The sequence below is a fragment of the Equus przewalskii genome, chromosome 12 (genome assembly GCF_037783145.1).
Source record: "Equus przewalskii isolate Varuska chromosome 12, EquPr2, whole genome shotgun sequence".
Lineage (NCBI taxonomy): Eukaryota > Metazoa > Chordata > Mammalia > Perissodactyla > Equidae > Equus > Equus przewalskii.
Window position 1 is genome coordinate 19552559 of NC_091842.1, and position 24550 is coordinate 19577108.

The 24550-nt window shown below is 41.5% G+C and overlaps 2 protein-coding genes and 1 long non-coding RNA gene across 3 annotated transcripts in view; 2 read left to right on the top strand and 1 right to left on the bottom strand.

Moving 5' to 3' along the window:
• BCL7C (BAF chromatin remodeling complex subunit BCL7C) overlaps positions 1-14614 on the top strand; it is a 45588-nt gene extending 30974 nt beyond the window's left edge. Inside the window, exon 6 of the mRNA XM_070568002.1 lies at positions 5860-14614. Within this exon, the coding sequence (XP_070424103.1) occupies positions 5860-6060 (201 nt within the window). The 3' untranslated portion in view covers positions 6061-14614. The remainder of the gene's footprint in view (positions 1-5859) is intronic.
• Positions 169-6771, bottom strand: LOC139074873 (uncharacterized). The gene is made up of 3 exons (XR_011524754.1): positions 6634-6771; positions 4963-5522; positions 169-4285 (listed from the first exon to the last, which is right to left on the bottom strand). It is a non-coding gene; the product is annotated as an uncharacterized lncRNA (long non-coding RNA).
• ZNF629 (zinc finger protein 629) overlaps positions 6570-24550 on the top strand; it is a 60013-nt gene continuing 42032 nt past the window's right edge. Inside the window, exon 1 of the mRNA XM_070567997.1 lies at positions 6570-6672. The gene's annotated coding sequence lies outside the window, so the exon portion shown is untranslated. The remainder of the gene's footprint in view (positions 6673-24550) is intronic.

The window sequence follows — 24550 nt, forward strand, 5'->3', positions numbered from 1 at the left end:
TGCACAGTTAGATGGCGGAATGACTACCCGGTCAGCCAGGCAGCCAGCATGCCTATGAGAGCTCCTCTCTGTGCTCTGCGTCTCTGATGTCTGCTCCTGCTACCACCCCCTTCCCTTTCCAATAAATTAGCTCATCTGAACTGGATTTGAGAGCGTCCTGTGCTGCGGGCGCTGTGCCAAGTGTTTTACTTGCATCTTCTCCTTTACAATGAAGTAAGAATCTACCTATTGATTATTTCATATTTGAGAGGCTTCTGGGCTGGAGGAAAATATCCACTACCTTCTATACTTTGTTAAATGCTCAACTATTAGACTCTATTTAACAAAAAAGCAAAAATGGAAAGCCATTTTTTTTCCATAGGGGATTTAGGCTTTGATTACAGATTTAACTGATTAAATTATCTTAAATAATTTAAACTGCAAATACAAATTCACTACAGCTGATTCTTTTGACTACTCATATGCTTTAAGCATACACAAATAGCTTAGTTACAGAATTTATTAAAACCCTGCCATCAAAACTGGTTATAAAAGTGCTAAAACCATGGAAGTAACTTTTTCTTATCCTTATTCCCCCACCTTCCTGAGGTTCCCATTTTTACACCTTTCTAGGGTTTCAGTAATTCTACCAGTTATTATTTTTATACCTTCCTAGAGTTTTTGTAATCCTACTAGACCCAAAAGAGAAAGGATACTGTCTCAGAGTAAGCTGAGGTTGCGGGTTCTGGCCAGAGACATGGGATCAGGTTGCACCATTCTAAGTATTCAAACCTGAGCTGCTGATCATTAGTCCTGGCACCTTTTTATGGGCAAGTTTTTCTTGTTTTCCTTCTGGGGCTTTTAAGTCTCTTCCTTTCTTTTGTATGCTTTTTTTTTTTTTTTCTGCTTTTTCTCCCCAAATCCCGCCAGTACATAGTAGTATATTTTAGTTGTGGGTCCTACTAGTTGTGGCATGTGGGACACTGCCTCAGCATGGCCTGATGAGAGGTGCCATGTCCGCGCCAGGGTCCAAACTGGTGAAACCCTGGGCAGCCGAATACAAAAGTAAATATAATAGTATATGGAATCTCCATGAACCGATCATTTAGCTTTAACAATGTCAACTTATGGCCACTGACTCTCCTCCCTTATTATTTTGAAGAAATTCCCAGATGATAGGATTTTATCTGTAATTATTTCAGTATGATTCTCTAAAAGATAAAGATTTAAAACACAGTGCCATTATCAAAACTAAAAATTTTTTATAATCATCCCTTAATATCTAATATCCAGTGTATTCCAATTTTCAATTTGAATAAATGTCCCATAAATGCCAACTAAATTTTTTTTCAGTTTGTGTGAATTGGAATCCAAATAAGATCCATACATATAACTGATTTTCATAAAAGTGTTAATTTTTGAACCTTGGTGTCTTTCTCAGAGATGCTACATTCAGGTTTTTAGAAACAGAATAGGCTGTTAATACCTGAGCAGTGTCCTTTCATTAAGATATATTGATCTGGTAATATATATTGATCTGGTAATAGTGCTAATAGTAGCACTATTAAAACCTACCTCTGGGCTGGCCCGGTGGCACAGCAGTTAAGTTCACACGTTCCACTTCTCGGTGGCCCAGGGTTCGCTGGTGCAGATCCCAGGTGTGGACATGGCACTGCTTGGCAAGCCATGCTGTGGCAGGTGTCCCACATATAAAGTAGAGGAAGATGGGCACGGATGTTAGCTCAGGGCCAGTCTTCCTCAGCAAAAAGAGGAGGGCTGGCAGTAGTTAGCTCAGGGCTAATCTTCCTTAAAAAAATTAAATAAATAAAAATAAAAATAAAACCTACCTCTTCCATTATTAACTTATAATTGGTAAGGTCACCAAAGTTGCACACATATCCTTCCCAGCTCTTCCTCTGACAGTCTGACGGAGGATCTCAAACCTGGCTGAACATTAGAATCTGGGGATCTTTGTTTCCCCCCAGGTGTGGTAAAATACACATAAAATTTACCACATTAACCTTTTTTTTCCAATTATTTTATTGAGGTCATAATGATTTATAACATTGCGTAATTTCAGGTGTACATTATTATTGGTCAGTTTCTGTATAGACTGCATTGTGCTCACCATCAATAGTCTAATTTTTATCCGTCACTATATATATGTGTCCCTTTTGCCCACCCCTAGACCCCCTTCCCCTCTGGTAACCACTAATCTGTTCTCTTTATCCATGTGTTCATTTATCTTCTACATATAAGTGAAATCATATGGTGTTTGTTTCTCTGTCTGGCTTATTTTACTTAAGATAATACCCTCAAGCTCCATCCATGTTGTTGCAAATGGGATGATTTTGTCTTTTTTATGGCTGAGTAGTATTCCATTTTAAGTTATGCCACATCTTTTTTATCTACTCATCAGTTCATGGGCATTTGGGTTGCTTCCACATCTTGGTATTGTGAATAATGCTGCAGTGAACATAAGGGTGCGTAAATCTCTTTGAATTGTTGATTTCAAGTTCTCTGGATAAATATCCAGCTGTGGGATAGCTGGGTTATATGGTATTTCTATTCTTAATTTTTTGGGAAATCTCCATACTGTTTTCCATAGTGGCTGCACCACTTTGTATTCCCACCAGCAGTGTATGAGGGTTCCCTTTTCTCCACATCTCTCCAACATTTGTTATTTTTTGTCTTGGTAATTATGGCCATTCTAACAGGTATAAGGTGATATCTTAGTGTAGTTTTCATTTGCATTTTCCTAATAATTAGTCATGTTGAAAATCTTTTCATGCGCCTGTTTGCCATCTATATAGCTTCTTTGGAAAAATGTCTGTTCATATCCTCTGCCCATTTTTGATCAAGTTGTTTGTTTTTTTTGTTGTTGAGTTGTATGAGTTCTTTATATATTTTCAGAAATTAACCCCTTGTCAGATATATGATTTGCCGATATTTTCTCCCAGCTGGTGGGTTGTCTCTTCATTTTGTTCATGGTTTCCTTTGCCTTGCAGAAGCTCTTCAGTTTGATGTAGTCCCATTTGTTTATTTTCCTTTTGTTTCCCATGCCTGAGTAAACATGGTATTTGAAAAGATGCTTTTAAGACCGATGCCAACCATGCTAACCATTTTTAAGCATACAGTTCAGTCCCATTAAGTACAACATTCACATTGTTGTGCAACCATCAGCACCATCCATCTTCAGAACTCTTCTCATCCTGCAAAACTTAAACTCTGTGTAAACAGTAACTCCCATTTCCCCCTCCCCTCAGCCACTTGCAACCACCATTCCACTTTTTGTCTCTATGAATTTGACTACTCTAGGTACCTCATATAAGTGGAATCATATGGTACTTGTAGTTTTGTGCCTGGCTTATTTCACTTAATGTAATGTCCTTAGGGTTCATCCATGTTGTAGCATGTGTCAGAATTTCCTTCCTTTTTCAGGCTGGATATTGTTTCATTGTATGTATATGCCACATTTTGTTTATCCATTCATCCGTCAGTGGACACTTGGGTTGCTTTGATCCCTTGACTATTGTGAATAATGCTGCTATGAACATGGGTGTTCAAATATTTTTTTTGAGCCTCTGCTTTCAATTCTTTTGGATAGAATTGCTAGATCTTTTTTGAGGGCCTGCCATACTGTTTTCCATAGCAGCTGCACCATTTTACATTGCCACCAATGTGCATAAGGGCTTCAATTTCTCCATATCTTTACAAACATTTGTTATTTTCTTTCTTTCTTTCTTTCTCTCCCTCTCCCTCTCTCTCTTTTTATAGTAGCTATCCTGATGAGCATGAGGTGGTATCTCACTGTAGTTTCAATTTGCATTTCCCTAATGATTAATGATGTTAAGCATCTTTTCATGTGCTTGTTGGCCTCTTGTGTATGTTCTTTGGAGAAATGTCTATTCAAGTTCTTTGTTCATTTTTCAATTGGGTTGTTTGTATTATTGTTGTGAAGTTGTAGGAGTTCTTTATATATTCTGAATATTAATCCCTTATCATAGAATCTGGGGATCTTTTGTGATGAGACCTGTAAATCAGTATTTTTTAAAGCGCCTCAGGTTGAGAACTGTTTTCTTAGGAGATGAGGAAGTAAGTATGTTTAAGTTAGTTCTCATCAAGACAAATGGAAAATTCCTCATCTTGGAACAGTATTGAAATCTTCTACTTGGTTACGCTATGTGTTCATGAGTGCTGTCCAGTCATGGTAATTCTGCATTTCCCAGAGTCACTGGACTGACTCACAGTTTCCTGGGTCTGTGCTTTCCTCCTTGCACAGACAGAAACAAGTTCCTATTTATACCTTATAAACAGAGGAAAAGAAGAGACAAAATATCCATATATTAACACTCTCCTACTTATAAAAATCAGCAAAATATGTCTCATCACCTTTCTTAGATAATATAACTACCTTTTTGAAGCCTTTATATTAACTTTCTACTCTTGAGTAGCTTATGGACCCAGCCTTTCCCAGACATTTCACTTAAGCATAATGATTACTAAATATTTTACGGTGCTCCAACTGTTACAGCTTGGATAGTGGTAGTCCATTTAATTAGCATTTGTCCTTGTAACATTACCCCTGACGTCCTTGAAAATATCCTTGCTATCTAGCATCAATAGGATACTTGTAGATCCGTCCTGATTTTTCTTGTCTCCAGAAATGAAACAGCTACCCTCCAAGAACTCCTGGTTGTTTTAATGGTAAATAATATAAGACACCAGCACCTAGGCATTAGGGATATACATGACAATTAGTAGGAGGGCACTGGACCTCACTTGGTAGTGAGAGAGTTGGAAAACATTTCTTTAAGGTACAGTTTTATATTGATCTTTCTAATTTAATATATCACTGCTGTGCCCTGCTTTCCTAGGTCTGTGGATCCCCTGACCACAGGGACAATCCTTTGAGGCTGCCCTTACCATTATCCCCACCTTATAGCTGAAAAAATTGAGACTGCAAGAAATTACGTAACTTACCTAAAATCACACTGCAAGTAAGTGTAGAGCTGCCCAGCTCTGCTGAATTTATTTCAGAAACTGAGTTCCTATGGGTTTCCTTGCAAGGCCCCGCCCCAACCTCTGCCTGCTCTCAGAAACACAGAACTTTGTCGTTTGTAGACTTTCCACCAAGTTTCCCCTGTTACTGAAAGTTCAGTCTCTGATCGCGATGCCAATCCAAATAATGAGAACAGAGTCTTGGGGAAAAAAGGGAAAGGTTTTACTTTGCCAGGCAGAGGGAGCAAAGCAAAGGGCCAGTGCCCCAAAAGTTGTTTGCTCCCCATTAAGAAACAGGTAGGGGTTTTTATTTGGGGTTTTGGGTAGCAGAGGGGGGCTGTGGCCTTCTTGGTCAGCGTTTTCCCATCAGCCTGTTCCTGGGGCTGCTTCCAGCAGAGGAGACAAAGGATTTGTCAGATGAGTGTCCTTGGCTGTTTATCTCCATGATGGAGGTAGACTCTGACGTCAGGAAGCCACGGAGTTGGGCCTGGGAAGCTTCGGTTTCTTGATATTCTCCGGACATTAGTTTCTCTGTAAAAGAGCTTCAAGGTCCTGTGATTAGCCACAACTTTAGTGGGAGCCCAGCGTGAGGTTGTCTGGGCTTGAACAATTTGTAACTGCTATTTGGCTCTATAGCTCAGGGAGTCAGAGGTTAAAGAAACAAGCATTTACATATCAGAATGCTAAAGAACCAGGAAACTGGAAATGAGCGCTTTTATTTTTAACCCATATGTGCTGGGTTCACTGTAGGGGAACCAATGTCAGGGCTGATGTTAACTAAGAGCCGGTAACACCCCGTTTAGGACTTCCAGCGCAGGGTCTTCCTAGTCTTGGGTGGGGTAAGGAGAAACTATCCAGATTCTTCTTTTCTCCCTGCAGGATTCGGGAGTGAGGATGACAAGGAGAGCCTTCCAGGAGAAAGGCCTGAAAACAGAGCCCCTCAGGAGGCTCCTTCCCAGGAGGGGCCTCCGGACAAATGCCCGGCCCAGTTCCGCCGTGCTGCCAGACGCCAGAGCTCCCGGGGGAGGAAGCAAGGCCCTGAGGGCACCCAGGACGATACCCCAGGGGAAGGGGAGGTGAGCTGGCTCCCCAGGCAAGGCGAGGCCCTTAGCCTCCGACTGCTGCCCCAAGATCCAGCCACCCACCTGTGCCCGGAGGCGGGAAAGAGCTTCCCAGCTCAACAGCCACCAAGGGACACATGGGGGGAGGGGGGCGACAAGCGGCCCTAGCTTGCCCTGAACCCAAGGTCACAGCACCCATCTTGCTCGTGCCCGGCTCTCGCACAGGGAGTCGGCCCACCGGCACCCCAAGTGTGGGAAGGCCTTCTGGCACAACTCAGACCCCACCCAGCACCTGAGGACGCATCGCAGCCAGAGGACCTGCCTGCGCCTGGGTGCGGGGTTGGTGCCTGGCCACCTCCTCCCGCACCCGCGCTCCCAGTGGCCCAGGTGTACGCGCGGTGCGCCGGCGCCTCCACCCCCGCAGCAGGGCAACACCTCACCGACCGCCCAGCTGCCCCCCGGCCTCCAGCCGCCGGCCACACCTGGAGAGGCCCCAGCACGCAGGAGACGCTGCGCGGCGCCGCCCTCCCCCCACCCGCTGCCTCCCACCTGCCCAGAAGGCCCACGGATGCCAGGACTGTGAATCGGTTACCTCGGTCGCCAGAGGACGTGAGGCAAGAGCTTCCACCAGGTGCCAACCTCGCGGTCCCCTGGGAACCACGTGGGCGAGGGGCCTTTCCGCCCAGGCACCCTCTCAACGCCTCCCGCCGCTGGGCCTGCATGGGACAGGGAAGGCGGCCTGGGCCAGCGGGTAGGGCCCAAGGCTTCTGGTGCAGCCCTGAGCCAGCCCAAGAAGACCTGGAAAATCCCCACCTGGAGAAGGCCAAGGGCGAATGAGCCCTCTGAGTGGTTCCAAGGGCTTTCACCAAGCTCTTACTTGCCGACTCCACTGCTGGGCCTTTCAAACTACGAAATAGTAACATCTCCCATTTATTGAGGGCTTACTCTGTGCCAGGCTTTGTGATTTATGGGAATTATCTCATTTAATCCTCAGAATATCCCTGTGATATTGGTGTTCTCATTATCAGCATTTTACAGATGGAGAAACTAAGTCTCAGAGAGGTTAAGGGACCTGCCCAAAGTCATACAGCCAGCATTCAGACCCAGGTCTGCGGGCCTGACTCCACAGCCCACCCTGCTGCACTGCTCCTCCTGCTGGTACACGAGTTAAGGGTACAGGTTTGACAGGGCATCCATTTATGGAGCATCCATTTTTCTTGTGGTAATTATACAAACACTTTTTATACTAAAGTGAGCAAATCCTCCCTGGAATTAACATTTGCACCACTGATTGAGATGAAACTTGAGATGTCATAGAAATTTCATGTTAAGGCCAGTGCTTCAGGCTCAGCCCATGGATCCCTGAAGTGACCTCTCCTCATACCTCTGCCTTTAGAGAGATGTTGGCAAAGGGTTCTCTGCTCCAGGACCAGCAGCTGTGTGGCGCCTTCCTGGAGACCAAGGAAGAGACCCCTGCGTTGCTTGCCATCCCACTGGGTGCCTTAGGAAGTTCATCCAGTTCCTCTGGGTTAAGGTTTCCAAATTCCCAACAGATAATTAATCTTCAGGATTTGGGACTGAAAAGTAGGAATTCTTAGCAGTTTCTGAAATCATGTTATTCTGTATTTTTCATAACTTTCTGTATTTTTTTTAATAAATAAGAAATACACATTAAGTAGTAATTACAAAAAATTGTAGGCTATAGCAAATATTCAAAAACCAGAAAATACCAGAGAACATTTTGGGTAGTAGTCAAATGACAAAACATTTAAATCTTCAGCAAGATTAACTGCCCTACACAGAATCATGTGTTGAAATTGCCAATTTAAGCACTTGTTTCCAAAACTTATTTCTTAGAACATCATTCATAGGATTTGTATAAAATATATGATACATGTAAACAGATTAATGTTTATCTTATTTGTGAGAATGACTTACTGTTAACAACAGACAGGGCCACAAATACACTTTTAATATGGCAATAGCTACAAAAAAGACTGATTAGATTGTGACCACTTCTCTCCTATGTGCTCCTGTCTCAAGTTCTAGAAATGTCTACCTTAACCATGGACTCCATGTGTTGGCGTTTCCCTCTCTCGCTTTCTACTTGACGTCAGTGGATTCCTTAAAATCAGGAATGCCTCAATGTTTATTGTTAAGCATTAATTCTCACTGGAGAATTATAATACTTTTTCCTATTTTCCCAGTTTCTTGACTCATTGTTCTTGAGATTCAGAAAAAAATATCCCAAAAAATGTCAGGAAGGACTTCCCGCATAGAAATACTGTTCTGGCCTGAGCTGGATCGGCAAGGCACGTCTGCTGCAGAAATAATCACCAAGTATATCGTCAAGCCCAGTCACTGAAGCTTGATGGTTTCAGGGGCCTCAGAGCCAGAATATCCAGTTATGGAGCCTAGCTCTGCCAGTTTCTGGTTGTGAGACCTTGAGTAAGTCACTTTACCTCTCTGAGCTTCAATTTAATGGGTAGGATGATACCTAGGAAATAATATACTTGCTTTGTGAGCCATACTGTGGAAGGGTTTAAAGTATGGCTTTGGAGTGAGTCTGAGGTTTGAATCCATTACTTACTACCTCTTTGATTTGGGGCAAGTTCTAACTACTCTGAGCCCCATTTTTCTCTTCTGTAAAATGGGAAAACTGATTGAGCCCATTTCATAGGGTTTTGATGAGTTTAAATGAGATCACATGAAAATGCTTACTGCAGAGCATGGTACATTGTAAATGCTTGACAAATGTGGACCAGTGTCGTATTATCTGCTGTATCTACCTCACAGGGCAGTTGTGAGGATGGAAGGGAGATTATGTTATGGGAGTGCTTTCCAAGCTGTGAACTGGTATCCATGCACTTCTCGTTCCTTCAGAGATGGGATGGTCAGAAGATACTGGCAGACGTTAGTGGTATCTCCAAGTAAGGGGCCTGAGAATACTTATATCCATAGAAGGTACCTGTGTTGAGGAGGAGGTGTCACCATGGTTATCTGGAAAACAGGGTTTAGTTTCAATTAAGTAGGCAAACTCCAGCATCATCTGACTTGGGGTACATTTAGGGGACTGGGGAAAGCTGATTTTCAGCAGGAGCTTTTGGAGAAAGGGCAGTGTTAAACAGAACCTGCCCACTATAGGTTAGGTTTGTTTAATAGGGACTGAGGCAGGAGAAGGGGACATGTGATAGAAGATGATGGGGGGGCCTCTTTGACTCTTGTCTGAAGCCCTGTTATTGGCTGAACTTAGGAAACATTCCTATTAACCAGAACCAGTGCTTCCTGCTCCTGCTGTGCATGCACCTACAGTGCTCATTCATTTGTAGATTGTAGACCAAACATGGATCAAAGGGCTTTCCAAAGGTGATCTCATGTAATCTTGACAGCAACCTGGTAAAGTAGATACTAGCACTACTTCTGTTTTGCAAATAAGGGCCCAGAGTCTGGGAAAGTTAAGTCCGTTGCCCAACGTCACACAGCCTACATGTGGCAGAGTAAGGATTCTGACAGAGTCCGAGGCCTAATCCCCACCAGGCCACCTCAACGGACCAGGTGCCAGAGCTGAGCTTGAACAAGACAGAAAGAAACACAAATGTGTGAATTTTAGCACCTAAGTGGCCTCCTCTCTTGCCTTCTGTGACAACTCTCTCTCTCCTGGTATTACTCCTTTTCTGGACACTGTTTCTTTGCTTCCAGGGAAGTTTTTCTCTCCTTAGCCCTTATATCCGGGTCCTCTGAGCCCCATCCTTGAACTCTTTTCTCTTTCTTTTGCACAGATCTGTGAGGGATCTTCATGCCCACAACCTCAGCTGCTGTCATCTTTCATTCCAATCCAGACTGCCCCTCTGAGCACCACCATGATCCAGCCAACTGCCTCCTTGACATCCCTTCTCTGAGGTTCCAGGCTCCCAACTGAATTCATCCTCTCCCTTAGCATGCCTCTCCTCCCGAGTCTCCCTTCCTCCTTACCATGGCCTCTTAATTTCAAATACTGGCACAGCAGCTGGGAATCCAGAAGCCATCATAGATGAGGCCCTCGAGTCAGTTCTTGGGACAAGAGATGGACTGTAGGGCCTGTTCTCTGAGAGCTGCCAAGAGTTTGGGGGTGAACTTGGAGGGTGGAATTCATCATATAATCAGCTGTCTACTAAGCACCCAGCAGTGTGCCAGGTCCCATAGCAAGAGTGAAGGATACATTCTTCATAAGACAGGATCCCTGGCTTCAGGGAGCTTTCAGGCTACTAGAGACAATGGACATTAAGCAATCCTCCCAAAATACAAACTCTTACAAACAGTGTTAAGTAGTGTGAGGAAAAGTTCAGGGTACTATGAAAGAATATAATAGATCTATGTTAGGTTGGGGAATTTTGAGAAAGTGACAATTATTGTAACCCTGAGAACTGAGCCGGGGGAAGAGAATTCCATATAGAGGCAAGAATTGGTGCTTGCACAAAGGCCCAGAGGTGGGGAAGAGCTTGGTATGTTGGAAAAACTGAAAGGCAGCCCGTGTCAATGGAGCTGAGTGTGCTGGGGCGTGTGGTCAAGGTCAGACTTGACGAGCTGGCTGGGGACAGTGGCAGGTGCCTTGTGGGTAAGGAGTCTGGGTTTTTTGGTTAACTTTTTATTTGGAAATAACTTCAGAGTTACAGAAAAGTTGCAAGAATAGTACAAAGGACATCTGTACGTCCTTTACCCAAAATTCACCTGTTGAAATTACTTGCTTTATTTTGAACTATTTGAAAATAGGTTGAATACATCATGTTCCTTTACCCCGAAATACTTCTTACAGTGCGTATTTCCTACCACAGCACCGTACAGTTACCCACCTCACTACATCTGGCATTGATGCAATATGGTATCTAATTTACCACCCATTTTGTCAATTGCCTCAATAATATCCTGTATATAGCATTTTTCCCTCTAGTCCAGGATCCAGTCTAGAAATGATATATTGCACTAAGTTGTCATTTCTCTTTAGTCTCCTTTAATCTGGAATAGTTAGCCTTTCTTTGTCTTTTAGGACATCGACATTATGGAAGAGTGCAGTTTTCTCCTTTAATAGAATGTTCCTCATTTTGGGTTTGTCTGCTGTTTCTTCATTGTTAGATATGGGTTATGCATTCCAGGCTGGAAGACTGCGTAAGAGATATTGTGTCCTTCTCAGTGTGACAACAAGAGACACACAATGTCTGTCTGCTCTTCCTTGGTGATTTTGTTTAATTTCTCCAATCTATAGTTACTATTTTTCCCTTGTAACCGAGAAGCAATCAGGGAGATACATTACAACTACGCAGATACAGATGAGATTTAACATCTATTGATGATTCTTCTGAATGAAATCAATCTTTATCATGATAATTACAAAATGATGACTCTTAAACTGCAACACTTCCTCCGCTTGACATTCTTCTGCCCTTTTATTTGTATATTTATTAGTAGCGGGGACTCTTAGATTTCTATTATTTTCCAATAAGTTTATAGTTATTAACCTTAATTATTTTGGTGCTCAAATTGTCCCAGTGTTGGTCAGTGAGAACCCCTTAAAACTAGAAGCCTGGATGTTATCCCATCTTCAGCAGAGTGGCGTGATCAATTTGCATATAAGCCCACCCTGACTGCTGTGTGAAGATGCATTGGAGGGACACAGATGAGGAAGCAGAGAGACGCATTAGGAGGCTTTTGTGTAGTCCAGGTGGGGGTTGTGGCTTAGCCTAGGGCAGTGACATATAGGATGGAGGGAATGGATGCATGTTCTAGAAACTTTGGTGGTTGAATTGGCAGGACTTTGTGATGGAGTGAATGTGTGAGCGGCCAGATGGGGAGTAGTCAGGAATGACTGGGGTAGCTGGGTGGATGGTGACATTTACTGATATGGGGAAAACAAGCAGAGTGAGGGGGTGAGGTGGGATGGATGTTTGAGACAGCTGAGTTTGAGATGTCTTTGACATCCAAGTGAAGATGTCAAGTAGACAATTGGATACATTGTTCTGGAGCTGGCGAGAGAAGTCTAGACCAGAAGAAAAGTTAGGAGTTGCCACATATGGATGATTTTTGAATCCGTGGTCCTGGATGAAATGCTATAAGGGAAGAATGTGTAGTGAGGAGAGAGAGGGGCCAGCCTGGGAATCCTGAACGAGGTCACTGTTTGGGGGTGTGAGGGTGTGTGGCAGGAAATGGTAATGGAGGGGTCTGTGGGCGCCAGATCACATGGAGCCTGGAATGTCAGGCCAAATCCTGAGGACTGTGGGGAACCACTGAAGGGCTCTGAGTAGGGGAGTGAGTGACAGGGTATGATTTGAGTTTCAGAAAATTTGTTCTGACAGCCAAGTGAAGATGATTTGGAGGGTCACAGCAGTGACAATGCTATAGTTCTTTCTAAAGTAAATCTGCCTGCCTCTTGCCGCGGAGATTTCTCAGATGGATCCCTGTGCCTGGAATGCCCTCTCCTTGTTCATGTGGGCACAAAAAAAGATGATCAAAACATCTGCCTCAACTCCTTTTATCAGCCCCAGGCAATGTGACAGCAAACCCCCATCTCCCCGCCTCATTTTGCCTGGAGCTGCACAACTTGCTTCTGGGACCTTTTCTCAGCCTGGGGCAATGTAGGTAAGAGTGTGCATGGGCTGGTCCCTGAGGTTTGCAGGAGTCTGTTTGGGGAATGTGATCCTCTGCCCTGGCATGCTTTGAATTCAGTATTGTCTCTGTCACCAAGGCAACCGCCCATTCAAACCTGTATGTTGACCCTCTCCACCCCACCCCCCACTCCCACACATGGAAGGGAAGATGGGTTGAGTCTGGATGAACATCCAGTGCATCCTCCACTTACCAGGGGTGGCACTGTGCAGGACACTTGCATTCCTGCCTAGAGGGTGCCAACAGCCCATTTGGAGACACAAATAACCAAAGGCAGAAATTTTAAGAAACCAGAGGGAGGAGCAGATGTCTGGAGCCCAGGAAAGACAAGATTATTTTTAGTTGGAGAAATCAGGGAGGGTTCCCTGGAGAAGGTGGCATTTGAACCAGGCCATGAGGGTAGAGAGGACTATTTTCAGTTTCACAAAAGAAATATTTGATTATTCAGTGGTGAGGAAATTTAAAAAATCAAAGCCCCACTTCCTTATATTTTATTGACATTGTCAACACAATCATTTATCGGTTGCATTATATCCCTTTAAGCAGATACTCTGTAGTCAGTCCTGTTATTGTTAAAAGAATTCATTCTAGGCCTCATGACATTGGCTTGGGGTCTCGGGCTGGGCGCTGGGGACAGAAGCCGCTCTGGGGACAAGATGCAACTCATAAATCATTGCTTGAGCCCATCCACTCATTCTTTCATTCAGCAAACATTTACTAAAGACCCACCACAGCCCAGGCCCTGAGGATACATTGATGTTCAGGACATGGTTTCTGTCCTGAAGACCTTGAGTCTAATAGAGGAGCCACAAGTGGGAAGAATTTGTTGTAGAACACGTGTAGATGCCTCACCAGAGGCACAGTGTGTACGAGATGTGGCGCTGACATGGAGAAGGGAGCTGCAAGGAACTGAAGCCTCAGGAGTAGATGGGGATACCAGGCGGAGCGTGAGCTGTGAGAAGCGGGGAGACTGAGGACACACGTCAGAGGACCAAGTCCACGTGGAGCACGGCAGCGTCCTTCTCTGGCCACAGTCTGGAAGGCACATCTCTCTTACCCTTAGGCTTCTGGGTGTTTGTTTGTTTGTTCTGTTTTCTATTTCAAATATTTCCTTTCTCCCATTTTGGGAGGACTGTTTTTATACTCTTTTCCAAAATGTCAACTTGCGTACTTAATTCATTTGCTTTATTTTCTCTTTTTGACGCTAAAAGCATTTCATTTAATACTGTTAATTTTACCTCTACAGATACCTTTGACTGTATCCTATTTTTTAAAAATTATTTTCTAAATAGTTTTAATAGTTTTTCTTCTTGATTTGCTTCTTGTCCTAAGGGTATTTTGAGATACTATTCATGTTTTTCAATTTCTAAGTGCTGTGTTTTATATTATTGTTAGTTATACTGCATTTTTAAATTAATAAAAAAAAATTTTTTTTTTGAGGAAGATTAGCCCTCAGCTAACATCTGCTGCCAATCCTCCTCTTTTTGCTGAGGAAGATTGGCCCTGAGCTAACATCCGTGCCCATCTTCCTCTATTTTATGTGGGACACCTGCCACGGCATGGCTTGATGAGCGGTGCCATGTCCGCAGCCAGGATCCGAACTGGTGAACCCCAGGCTGCTGAAGTGGAATGTGCGAACTTAACTGCTGCACCACTGGGCCAGCCCCAGTTGTACTGTGTTTTGATCAAAGACTGGCTTCTAGAATTTCTACTTTTCAAAATTTACCAAAATATTCTCTGTAGCTTAATATTTATTGCATTTTGTCACTGTCCATGAAACTTGAAAAAGATTTGTTTTCAGGGTAGAAAATTTATATATTCATATCCTCTACATCCTTATTTATTTTTTGATTACTTGTTCAGAAAATGTGTTAGAATACTTCCGATAAAACTGTTTCTCATGTTTCTCCTTGTGTTACTAAATATTTTGTTTCATGGATCTTTGTTGTTATTTAACACATAAGAAATTAGACCCCTTCACTGTTTTGTTTTTTTTAAAGATTGGCACCTAGCTAACCTCTGTTGCCAATCTTCTTTTTTTTTTTCCTTCTTCTTCTCCCCAAAGGCCCCCAGTACATAGTTGTATATTCTAGTTGTGAATGTCTCTGGTTGTGCTATGTGGGACGCCGCCTCAGCATGGCCTGATGAGCCGTGCCATGTCCGTGCCCAGGATCCGAACTGGCGAAACCCTGGGCCGCTGAAGCAGAGCGTGCAAACTTAACCACTCGGCCATGAGATCGGCACTCCCTTCACTGTTAATTACACCTTTTAGAGTGAGGTTAAGAGGTCACTTTCTGGAGTCAAGACAGCCTGGATTCAAGCCCCAGCTCCAGCATTTGTTAGCTTAGATTCCATACCTATAAAATGGAGATGATAGTATCTCCTTTGTACAGTTGTTGTGTTAAATGAGATAATGAACGTACAGCATTTAGAATGCTGCTCGGCACATGGCAAGTGCTTAATAAAGCTAGAATTAGCTCTTATGATCATTGTTACATTGCCCAGCTAACCGTTACTGGCATTGGAAGCCTCGGTTCTAGAGGGAGAAAGGTCTTTAGGAACCTCTATTTCTTCTCTATCCAGGACACATTTGGTAAACAGAGTGCTTCACGTAGAACATTAGAAGTCATTGTGAAAACCAAGAAGGAAAAAAACTGACAGCTTCCCAGCATGCAAACACACAGTGACACACTTTAGTTTTGATGGTGGGATCATTGGGTCAGCCCATGCATCGGCATGTGAGTATTAGCGGCATGTTCCAACTCTGCACTGGGAGAGAGGGGGCAGGCGGGATGGGAAGGAGAGGGAGAAGCTCAAGCTTTCCCCAGATGTTGGATCAAACACTGTGCCCCATCTCATCCCTAGATCCTGAGATCCCTTTTACCAGTGCTGTAAGCCCGATTCTGTGTGTCTTCCTGCCAATAGCTCACACACACAGCCTTCTGAGGCTTTCCCTTGGACACTGGGGCCCTTTTCCTATGGGAACTTTTGTGTCCCCATGCCCTCCCTCCTCCAGAGGAGCCAGTGGTTGATGTATAAGTACAAAAGTCCAGCTCCTTCGCCCCAAGTAGGACAAACTCTAAGTTGCTATTTATACTCCAGAGCTACTCATATACTTGCTAAGCTTCTTTGCACACTTGCTGACCTGCCTACTTCACTCCTTTACTGGTTTTTCCTGGGAACACTTCTTTAATAAATCATTTTCTCTTTAATCCTTAACCCAGGGTAACTTCTGGGAGAATCCCACCTAAGACAAACTGCTTCGCTCCCTCAGAACAGGGGGGATTCTGATATGGAGAAAGTGTAGCAGTCAGGACTGTTTTGGTTGCAAGAAACATGAACCCAAACACAAAAACCCTTTTTGGTTTGGATAAGAAAGAGGGGTTTAGAAGGCTGCTGAGGCAGCTCAAGTAATCACAGTAAGGAAAGGAATGTACCTGGGCCACGGAGGCTTCTGGAATCAGATGGAATCACAGCCTTAAACAGAACCTGGGCATTCTTTCCCCAACTTTCTTTATGCTTCACTCATGTCTGCCTTATTCCCTACAAGTACCATTTTCATGTAGTAGAAACAAGGCTGCAAACAGAGGCTCTACCTCGCTTTCCTCAGCTCTGTCCCTGGTTTGTCCAGCTTGGGACCAAATGGCCACAATTGGGGCAAAGGAGTTCCTGAGTTGTCCCATGAATCTCTTCTCTTCCTAGTGAAGGAGGGGCTGTGGCCAGAAGGAAGGAGGGGTTGTGGAAAGAAACAAAACCATACTAGATGCCCATAACATAGGTCGTTTGGTGAAAAGAGCAGTGAACTTAAAAAGGCATGGCTTACTTGTCCACCCATGTTCACAGCAGCACTATTCACAACAGCCAGAAGGTGGAAGCGACTCAAGTGTCCATCAACAGATGAATGTGTGGTATACACATACAATAGAATATTATTCAGCCTTAAAAAGGAAGGAAATTGTGACACATGCTACAACATAGACGAACCTTGAAAACGTTATGCTAAGTGAAATAACCCAGACACAAACTTACAAATATTGTGTGCTTTCATCTATATGAGGTACATAAAATAGGCAAATTCATAGAGAGAGAAAGTAGTATAGAGGTTACCAGGGTATGGTGGGAAGGGGGAATGGGGAATTATTGTTTAATGGGTATAGAAGTTCTTTCTTTTTTTTTTAAAGATTTTATTTTTCTTTTTTCTCCCCAAAGTCCCCCGGTACATAGTTGTATATTTTTAGTTGTGGATACTTCTAGTTGTGGCATGTGTGATGCCACCTCAGCATGGCTTGATGAGCGGTGCCATGTCCACGCCCAGGATCTGAACCAGCAAAACCGTGGGCCACAGAAGCGGAGCGCGCGACCTTAACCACTTGACCACGGGGCAGCCCCTAGAATTTCTGTTTGGGATGATAAAAAAGTTCTTCTCAAAATGGTTAGTGGGGTTGGTTGCACAACATTGTGAATGTACTCAATGTCAGTGAATTGTGCACTTAAAAAGGGTTAAAACAGTATATCAGTCAGGATTCTCCACAGAAACAGAACCAATAGGATATGTATAGAAAGAGAGAGAGAGACAGAAAGAGAGAGAGAGAGATTTATTATATGGAACTGGCTCATGCAATTAGGAAGGCTAAGAAGTCCAGACCCAGGGGAGTTGATGGTCTAAGTTCCAGTCTGAGTTGGAGAACAGAGGAAGGAGAAGACCAACGTCTCCCCTCAAAGATATCAGGCAGACAGAATTCTTTCTTACGGAGCCTTTGATTCTCTCCAGGCCTTCAGTGGGTTTGATGGGGCCCACCCACACTGGGTAGGGCAATCTGCTTCACTGAGTCTACCAATTCAAATTTAATCTCAAACAGAAACACCCTGACAGGCACACTCAGAAATAATGTTTAACCAAATATCTGGGCACCTCCTAGCCCAGGCAAGTTGACACATAAAATTAATCATCACAAATGGTAAATTTTATGTTATGTATATTTTTCACAATAAAAAAAAAAAACAAAGGCATTGGCTTAACTTCCACTTCTGGGCAAAATGGATTAACTAAGACCAGAGTTTACCCTCCTGCCTGAGACAACCAGAAACAAACAAACAAACAAAAAGACAAAATACATGAAACAATGGTTTTCAAGATACTGGACATAAGACAATGAAGGACAGTGATCCCTGAAAGATGGGAATAAGATGAATTCTAATATAGCCCCAGCCAGGGCTGCCCCATGGCTGAGTGGTTAAGTTCATGTGCTGTGCTTTGGCAGCCCAGGGTTTCACAGGTTTGGATCCTGGGCATGGACCTAGCACCGCTCATCAAGGCAGCATCCCACATGCCACAACTAGAAGGACCCACAACTAAAAATATATACAAGTATGTACCAGGGGACTTTGGGGAGAAGAAAAAATTTTTTAAAAATCTAAAATAAATAAATAAAATAGCCCCAGTCTATTGCATTGTGAGAGTTTCCAGGATGCAGCACAGGGAGGGGGAAGTGAGGCAAAGCCTGGAAGACTTCCTGAGTGGGGAAGATTAGAGTCCAAGGAGACCAAGGCAGCCAGGGTTCATAGGACAGACTACCAGAGAGGAGAAAGCTATACAAAAAGAGAACCCTAGAGAGCTACAGAAGACTGCCCTTGATTTTTATTTATTTATTTATTTTGAGGAAGATTAGCCCTGAGCTAACTACTGCCAGCCCTCCTCTTTTTGCTGAGGAAGCCTGGCCCTGAGCTAACATCAGTGCCCATCTTCCTCTACTTTATATGTGGGACGCCTACCACAGCATGGCGTGCCAAGCGGTTCCATGTCCGCACCCTGGATCCGAACCAGTGAACCCTGGGCTGCCGAGAAACGGAATGTGCACACTTAACCGCTGTGCCATCGGGCCAGCCCCCAAGAAGACTGCCCTTGAGTATTTAGTCCATGAGTGTGAGGAAAGCACTTGACATCAGCAAATAACTATGTGAAAGGATTAGATGGAATAGTGCCTGGCATTCATACAGGGCAGGTAATAGTACCTATTCCCCCTTATATAGACTGGAAACACTCATGCTTCATGAGGCAGTTGATAAAGTACTCAGGAAAGTCTTGCCTCAGTCATAGAGAATAATTAACCCCAGACTGAGCACTGCTCTGGACCTAACAGATCATAAAAGTAACGCCTAAAAGAATCAAGCTGTTTCCAAGTAATTTAACTACATCCTCAATCAAAGTGCAAGATTTATATGTATAAGAAGATGTCTAACAACCAGCAAGGTAGAATTCACAATGTCTAGCATCCAATAAAAGATTACCAGTCACTTGGGGTTGGCCCTGTGGCCGAGTGGTTAAGTTCGCATGCTCTGCTGCAGGCGGTCCAGTGTTTCGTTGGTTCTAGTCCTGGGCGCGGACATGGCACTGCTGATCAAACCACGCTGAGGCAGCGTCCCACATGCCACAACTAGAAGGACCCACAACGAAGATTATACAACTATGTCCTGGGGGCCTTTGGGGAGAAAAAGGAAAAAAATTTTTTAAAAAATTACCAGTCACTCAAAGGTGCAAAAAAACATGACCCATAGTGAGGAAAATAATCGATCAATTGAACGTGACCCAGAACTGAGAGAGATTTTAGAATTAGCAGAGAGGGACAATAAACAATAATTGTAACTGAATTACACATGTTCAAAAGTTAAGTAGAGATATGGAAGGTATTTTTTTTTTTATTAATGTTATGATAGATTACAACCTTGTGAGATTTCAGTTGTACATTTTTGTTAGTCATGTTGTGGGTACACCACTTCCCCCTTTGTGCCCTCCCCCCACCCCCGCTTTTCCCTGGTAACCACCAATCTGATCTCCTTATCAATATACTAACTTCCACCTATGAGTGGAGTCATATAGAGTTCGTCTTTCTCTGACTGGCTTATTTCGCTTAACATAATACCCTCGAGGTCCATCCATGTTGTTGTGAATGGGCCAATTTTGTCTTTTTTTATGGCTGAGTAGTATTCCATTGTGTATATATACCACATCTTCTTTATCCAATCATCAGTTTCTGGGCATGTAGGCTGGTTCCACGTCTTGGCTATTGTAAATAATGCTGCGATGAACATAGGGGTGCAACGGACTCTTGAGATTTCTGATATAAGGTTCTTAGGATAGATACCCAGTAATGGGATGGCTGGGTCATAGGGTATTTCTATTTTTAACTTTTTGAGAAATCTCCATACTGTTTTCCATAGTGGCTGTACCAGTTTGCATTCCCACCAACAGTGTATGAGGGTTCCTTTTTCTCCACAACCTCTCCAACATTTGTCGCTCTTGGTTTTGGATGTTTTTGCCAATCTAACGGGTGTAAGGTGATATCTTAGTGTAGTTTTGATTTGCATTTTATGGAAGGTATTTTTAAAAGCCAAATCAAACTTCTAGAGAGGAAAACTACAAAGTCTAAGGTGAAAAATATGCTGCATGGGATTGACACCAGAAGAAAAGATTAGTGGACTTGAAAGTATGGCAATAGAAACTATTCAAAATGAAACACAGAGAGAAAAAAGAATAAAAAATAAAAATGTAAAGAGCATCAGTGAGCTATAGGACAACTTCAAGTGGCCTAATATATGGGTAATTAAAGTCCCTGAAGGAGGACTGGGGACAAAAAATAATATATGAAAATATAATGGCTGAAATAATTCCAAACTTAATGAAAATAACAAACGTTTAGATTCAATAAGCTCAAGAACCCCAAGCACAAGAAACATGAACAAAACTAACCAAGACAGACCATAATTAAGTTTCTCAAAACAAGTAATAAAGAGAAAAATCTTAAAACAGCTGGGGGGGGGGGTGCGTTTTATGTACAAAGCAACAAACATAAGGATGACAGCAGACTTATCAGAAACAATATAAGTGAGGAGACAGTGGAGTGATATCTTGAAAGTACTGGAAAAAAACCTGTCAGACTAGAATTCTATACCAGGCAAAAATATCTTTCAAAAATGAAAATGAAAGGCAAAAAAACTGATAGAACTGCAAGGAGAAGTAGATGAGTCCACTATTATAGTAGAAAACTTCAACACCCCTCTATTGGTAATGGATAGATCCAGCAGGCAGAAAATTAGTAAGGACATAGTAGAACCCAAAAGCATCATCAGTCAACTGGATACAATTGACATCTATAGAATACTTCATCCAATAACACCAAAATACACATTCTTCTCAAGCTCACATGGAACATTCATCAAGATAGATGACATTCTGGGGTAAAAAACACATCATAACAGATTTAAAAGAATAGAAATCATACAATGTATGCTCTCAGACTCTCAGACCACAGTGGAATTAAACTAGAAATTAATAACAGAAAGATAGCTGGAAAGTCCCCAAATACTTGGAGATTAAATAACACACTTCTAAATAACACATGGGTCAAAGAAGAAATCTCAAGAGAAATTTACAAATATTGCAACTAAATTAAAATGAAAATATAACATCAAAATTTGTGGGATGCAGCAAAAGCAGCGCTTAGATGGAAATTTATAGCATTTAATGCATATAATAGAAAAGAAGAAAGTTCTTAAATCAGTAAACTATTCTTCAACCTTAGGAAACAAAAAAAAGGAGGGCAAATTAAACCCAAAGTAAGCAGAAGAAAAGAAATAATAAAAATTAGAGCAAAAATCAATGAAATTTAAAACAGCATATCAGTAGAGAAAATCAACAAAACCAAAAGCTGTTTATTTGAAAAGATCAATAAAATCAATAGGCCTCTAACCAGGCTATCTGAAAAAAAAGAAAGAAGACACAAATTACTAATATCAGAAATTGATAATGAGATATCACTATAGATCCCATGGACATTAAAAGTATAATAAAAAATATTATAAACAACTTCATGCCCACAAATTTGATAACCTAGATGAAATAGACCAAAGACACAATCTACCAACACTCACACAAGAATAAGTAGACAATATGAAAGACCTATATCTATTAAAGAAACTTAATCAATAATTAATAACCTTCCCAAAAGAGAAAGCACTAGTTCCAGATGGGTTCTCTGGTGATTCTACTAAACATTTAAGGAAGAATTTCTACCAATTCTCTACAATCTCTTCCAGAAGATTGAATGTCTTAACTCATTCTATGTATGTTATTGAAGCTAAATTGGTATCATTTCAAACTAGATTATTATAAACTTAGGATGTTAATTGTAACTAGTAAGGTAAGCACTAAGAAAATAACCAAAAAGTATACAGAAGGGAAACAAGGAGGGAATCAAAATGGTATACTAAAGAGAAATCAATCAAACACAAAAGAAGGCAGTATTGGAAGTATTCAAGAACAACAACAAAAAAGCATATGAAACTTATAGAAAACAAATAGACAAATGGCAGAAATGCTTGCTTATCAATAATCACTTTAAATGTAAATGGATTAAACTCACCAATTAGAAGAGAGAGATTGGGAGAACAGGTTAAAAACATGATCCAACAATATGCTGTCTATAAGAGACTCATTTTAGCTATAAATAGGTTAAAAGTGAAAGGATACAAAACAATATTCCATGTAAACAGTAACAAAAAGAGAGTTGGGTAGCTATACTAATACCAGGCAAAATAGACTTTAGGTCAAAAATTGTTACAAGAGACAAAGGATATTGCATACTGATAAAAGAGATTATTCAAGAAGATATAATAATTGTAAATATATATGTACCAAACAGTAGAACCCCAAAATATATGAAGTAAACATTGACAGAATTGAAGGGAGAAATAGATAGTTCTATATTAATTGTTGGAGACTTCAAAACCCTTACTTTCAGTAACGGATAGAATATCCAGACAGAAGATCAATAAGAAAATAGAGGACTTGAAAAACACTATAAACCAACTAGACCTAACAGACACATATACAACACTTCACCCAATAACAGTAGAATACACATTCTTTTTAAGTACACATGAAACATTCTCCAGGGTAGATCATATGTTGGGTCACAAAAAAAGTTAAAAAGACTGAAATAAATGAATGAGATTGAAATGATAAATTTATGATTTATAAGTTTAAAAAGATTGAAATCCTACAAAGTATCCTCTCCAAACCCAATAGAATGAAACTAGAAGCCAACAGTAGAAGGAAAACTGGAAAATGCACAAATACGTTGGAAATTAAACAACATTGTCTTAATAGACCAATGGGTCAAGGAGGAAATAAATGGGAAATTAGAAAATACATCAAGACTAATGAAAATAAAAACACAACATACTAAAACTTATTGTGGCGCAGTGAAAGCAGTGCTCAGAGGGAAATTTATAGCTGTAAATGCTTACATTAAAAAAGAATGATCTAAAAATATACAACTATGTACTGGGGGGATTTGGGGAGAAAAAGCAGAAAGAAAAAAACAGATTGGCAACAGTTGTTAGCTCAGGTGCCAATCTTAAGAAAAAAAAAAAGAATTATTTTTTTTTTAAAAAAAAGAATGATCTCAAGTCAGTAGCCTAACTCTACTCCTTAAGGAACTAGGGGAAAAAAAGAGCAAAAAAAAAGAACCAAAGCTGGCGGAGAGAAGAAAATAATAAAGATTAGAGCAGAGATAAATGATGTAAAGAATAGAAAACAATAGGGGAAAACAACAAAATCAAAAGTTGATTCTTTGAAAAGATTTTAAAAATTGGCAATCCTGGGGCCGGACCTGTGATTGAGTGGTTAAGTTCGAATGCTCTACTTCAGTGGCCAGGGTCTCGCTATTTCGGCTCTCAGGCGTGGACCTAGCACTGCTAGTCAGGCCATGCTGAGGCGGCGTCCCACATAGCAGAACTAGAAGGACCTACAACTAGAATGTACAACTATGTACTGGGGGGTTTGGGGGAGAAGAAGAAAAAATAAATAAAATTTTTTTAAAAATTGGCAATCCGTTGTTAGTCTGGCTAAGAGAAAAAGAAGTCACTTATAACTAAAATCAGAAATGAAAGTGGGGACATTAACTACCAACCTTACAGAAATTAAAGGCACTAAGTGGGAATACTATGAACAACTGTACAGCAACAAATTAGATAACCAAGATGAGATGGACAAATTTCTAGAAATATACAAACTACCAAAACTGACTCAGGAAGGAATAGAAAATCTGAACAGACCTGTAACAAGTGAAGAGATTGAATTTGTAATAAAAACCTCACAAGGAAAAGCCCAATACCAGATGGCTTCACTGGTAAATTCTAACAAAAATTTAAAGAATTAGTAACAATCTTTCTCAAACTCTGTCAAAAACAGAAGAGAAGAAAATACTTTCTAACTCATTCTATGAGGCCAGGATTACCCTGATACCAAAATCAGACCAAGACATTACAAGAAAAGAAAATTACAGACCAATATTCCTTATGATCCTAGATAGAAAAACAAAATACTAGGCAAACCAAATCCAATAGCATATCAGAAGGATTATACACCATGACTACATGGGATTTATCCCAGAAATTCAAGGGTGATTCAACACACAAAAATTAATCAATATTATATACCACAGTAATAGAATGAAAAAAAAAAAAACCACACCAGCCTCTCAACTGATGCTGTAACACATTCGACAAAATTCAACACCCTTTCATGATAAAAAAACATTCCGTACATTAGGAATAGAGGAATCTTTCTCAACATGATAAAGTATATTTATGAAGAATGCACAGCTAACATCAGACTCAATAGTGAAACTCTGAAAGTTTTCCCTCTAATATCAAGAAAAGAATAAGGATGCCCACTTTCATCACTGCTCTTCAAAATTATACAGAATGTTCAAGCCAGAGCAATTAGGCAAAGAAAAGAGATAAAAGGCATCCAAATTAGAAAAGAAGTAAAATTATCTCTATTCTCAGATGACATGATCCTCTACATAGAA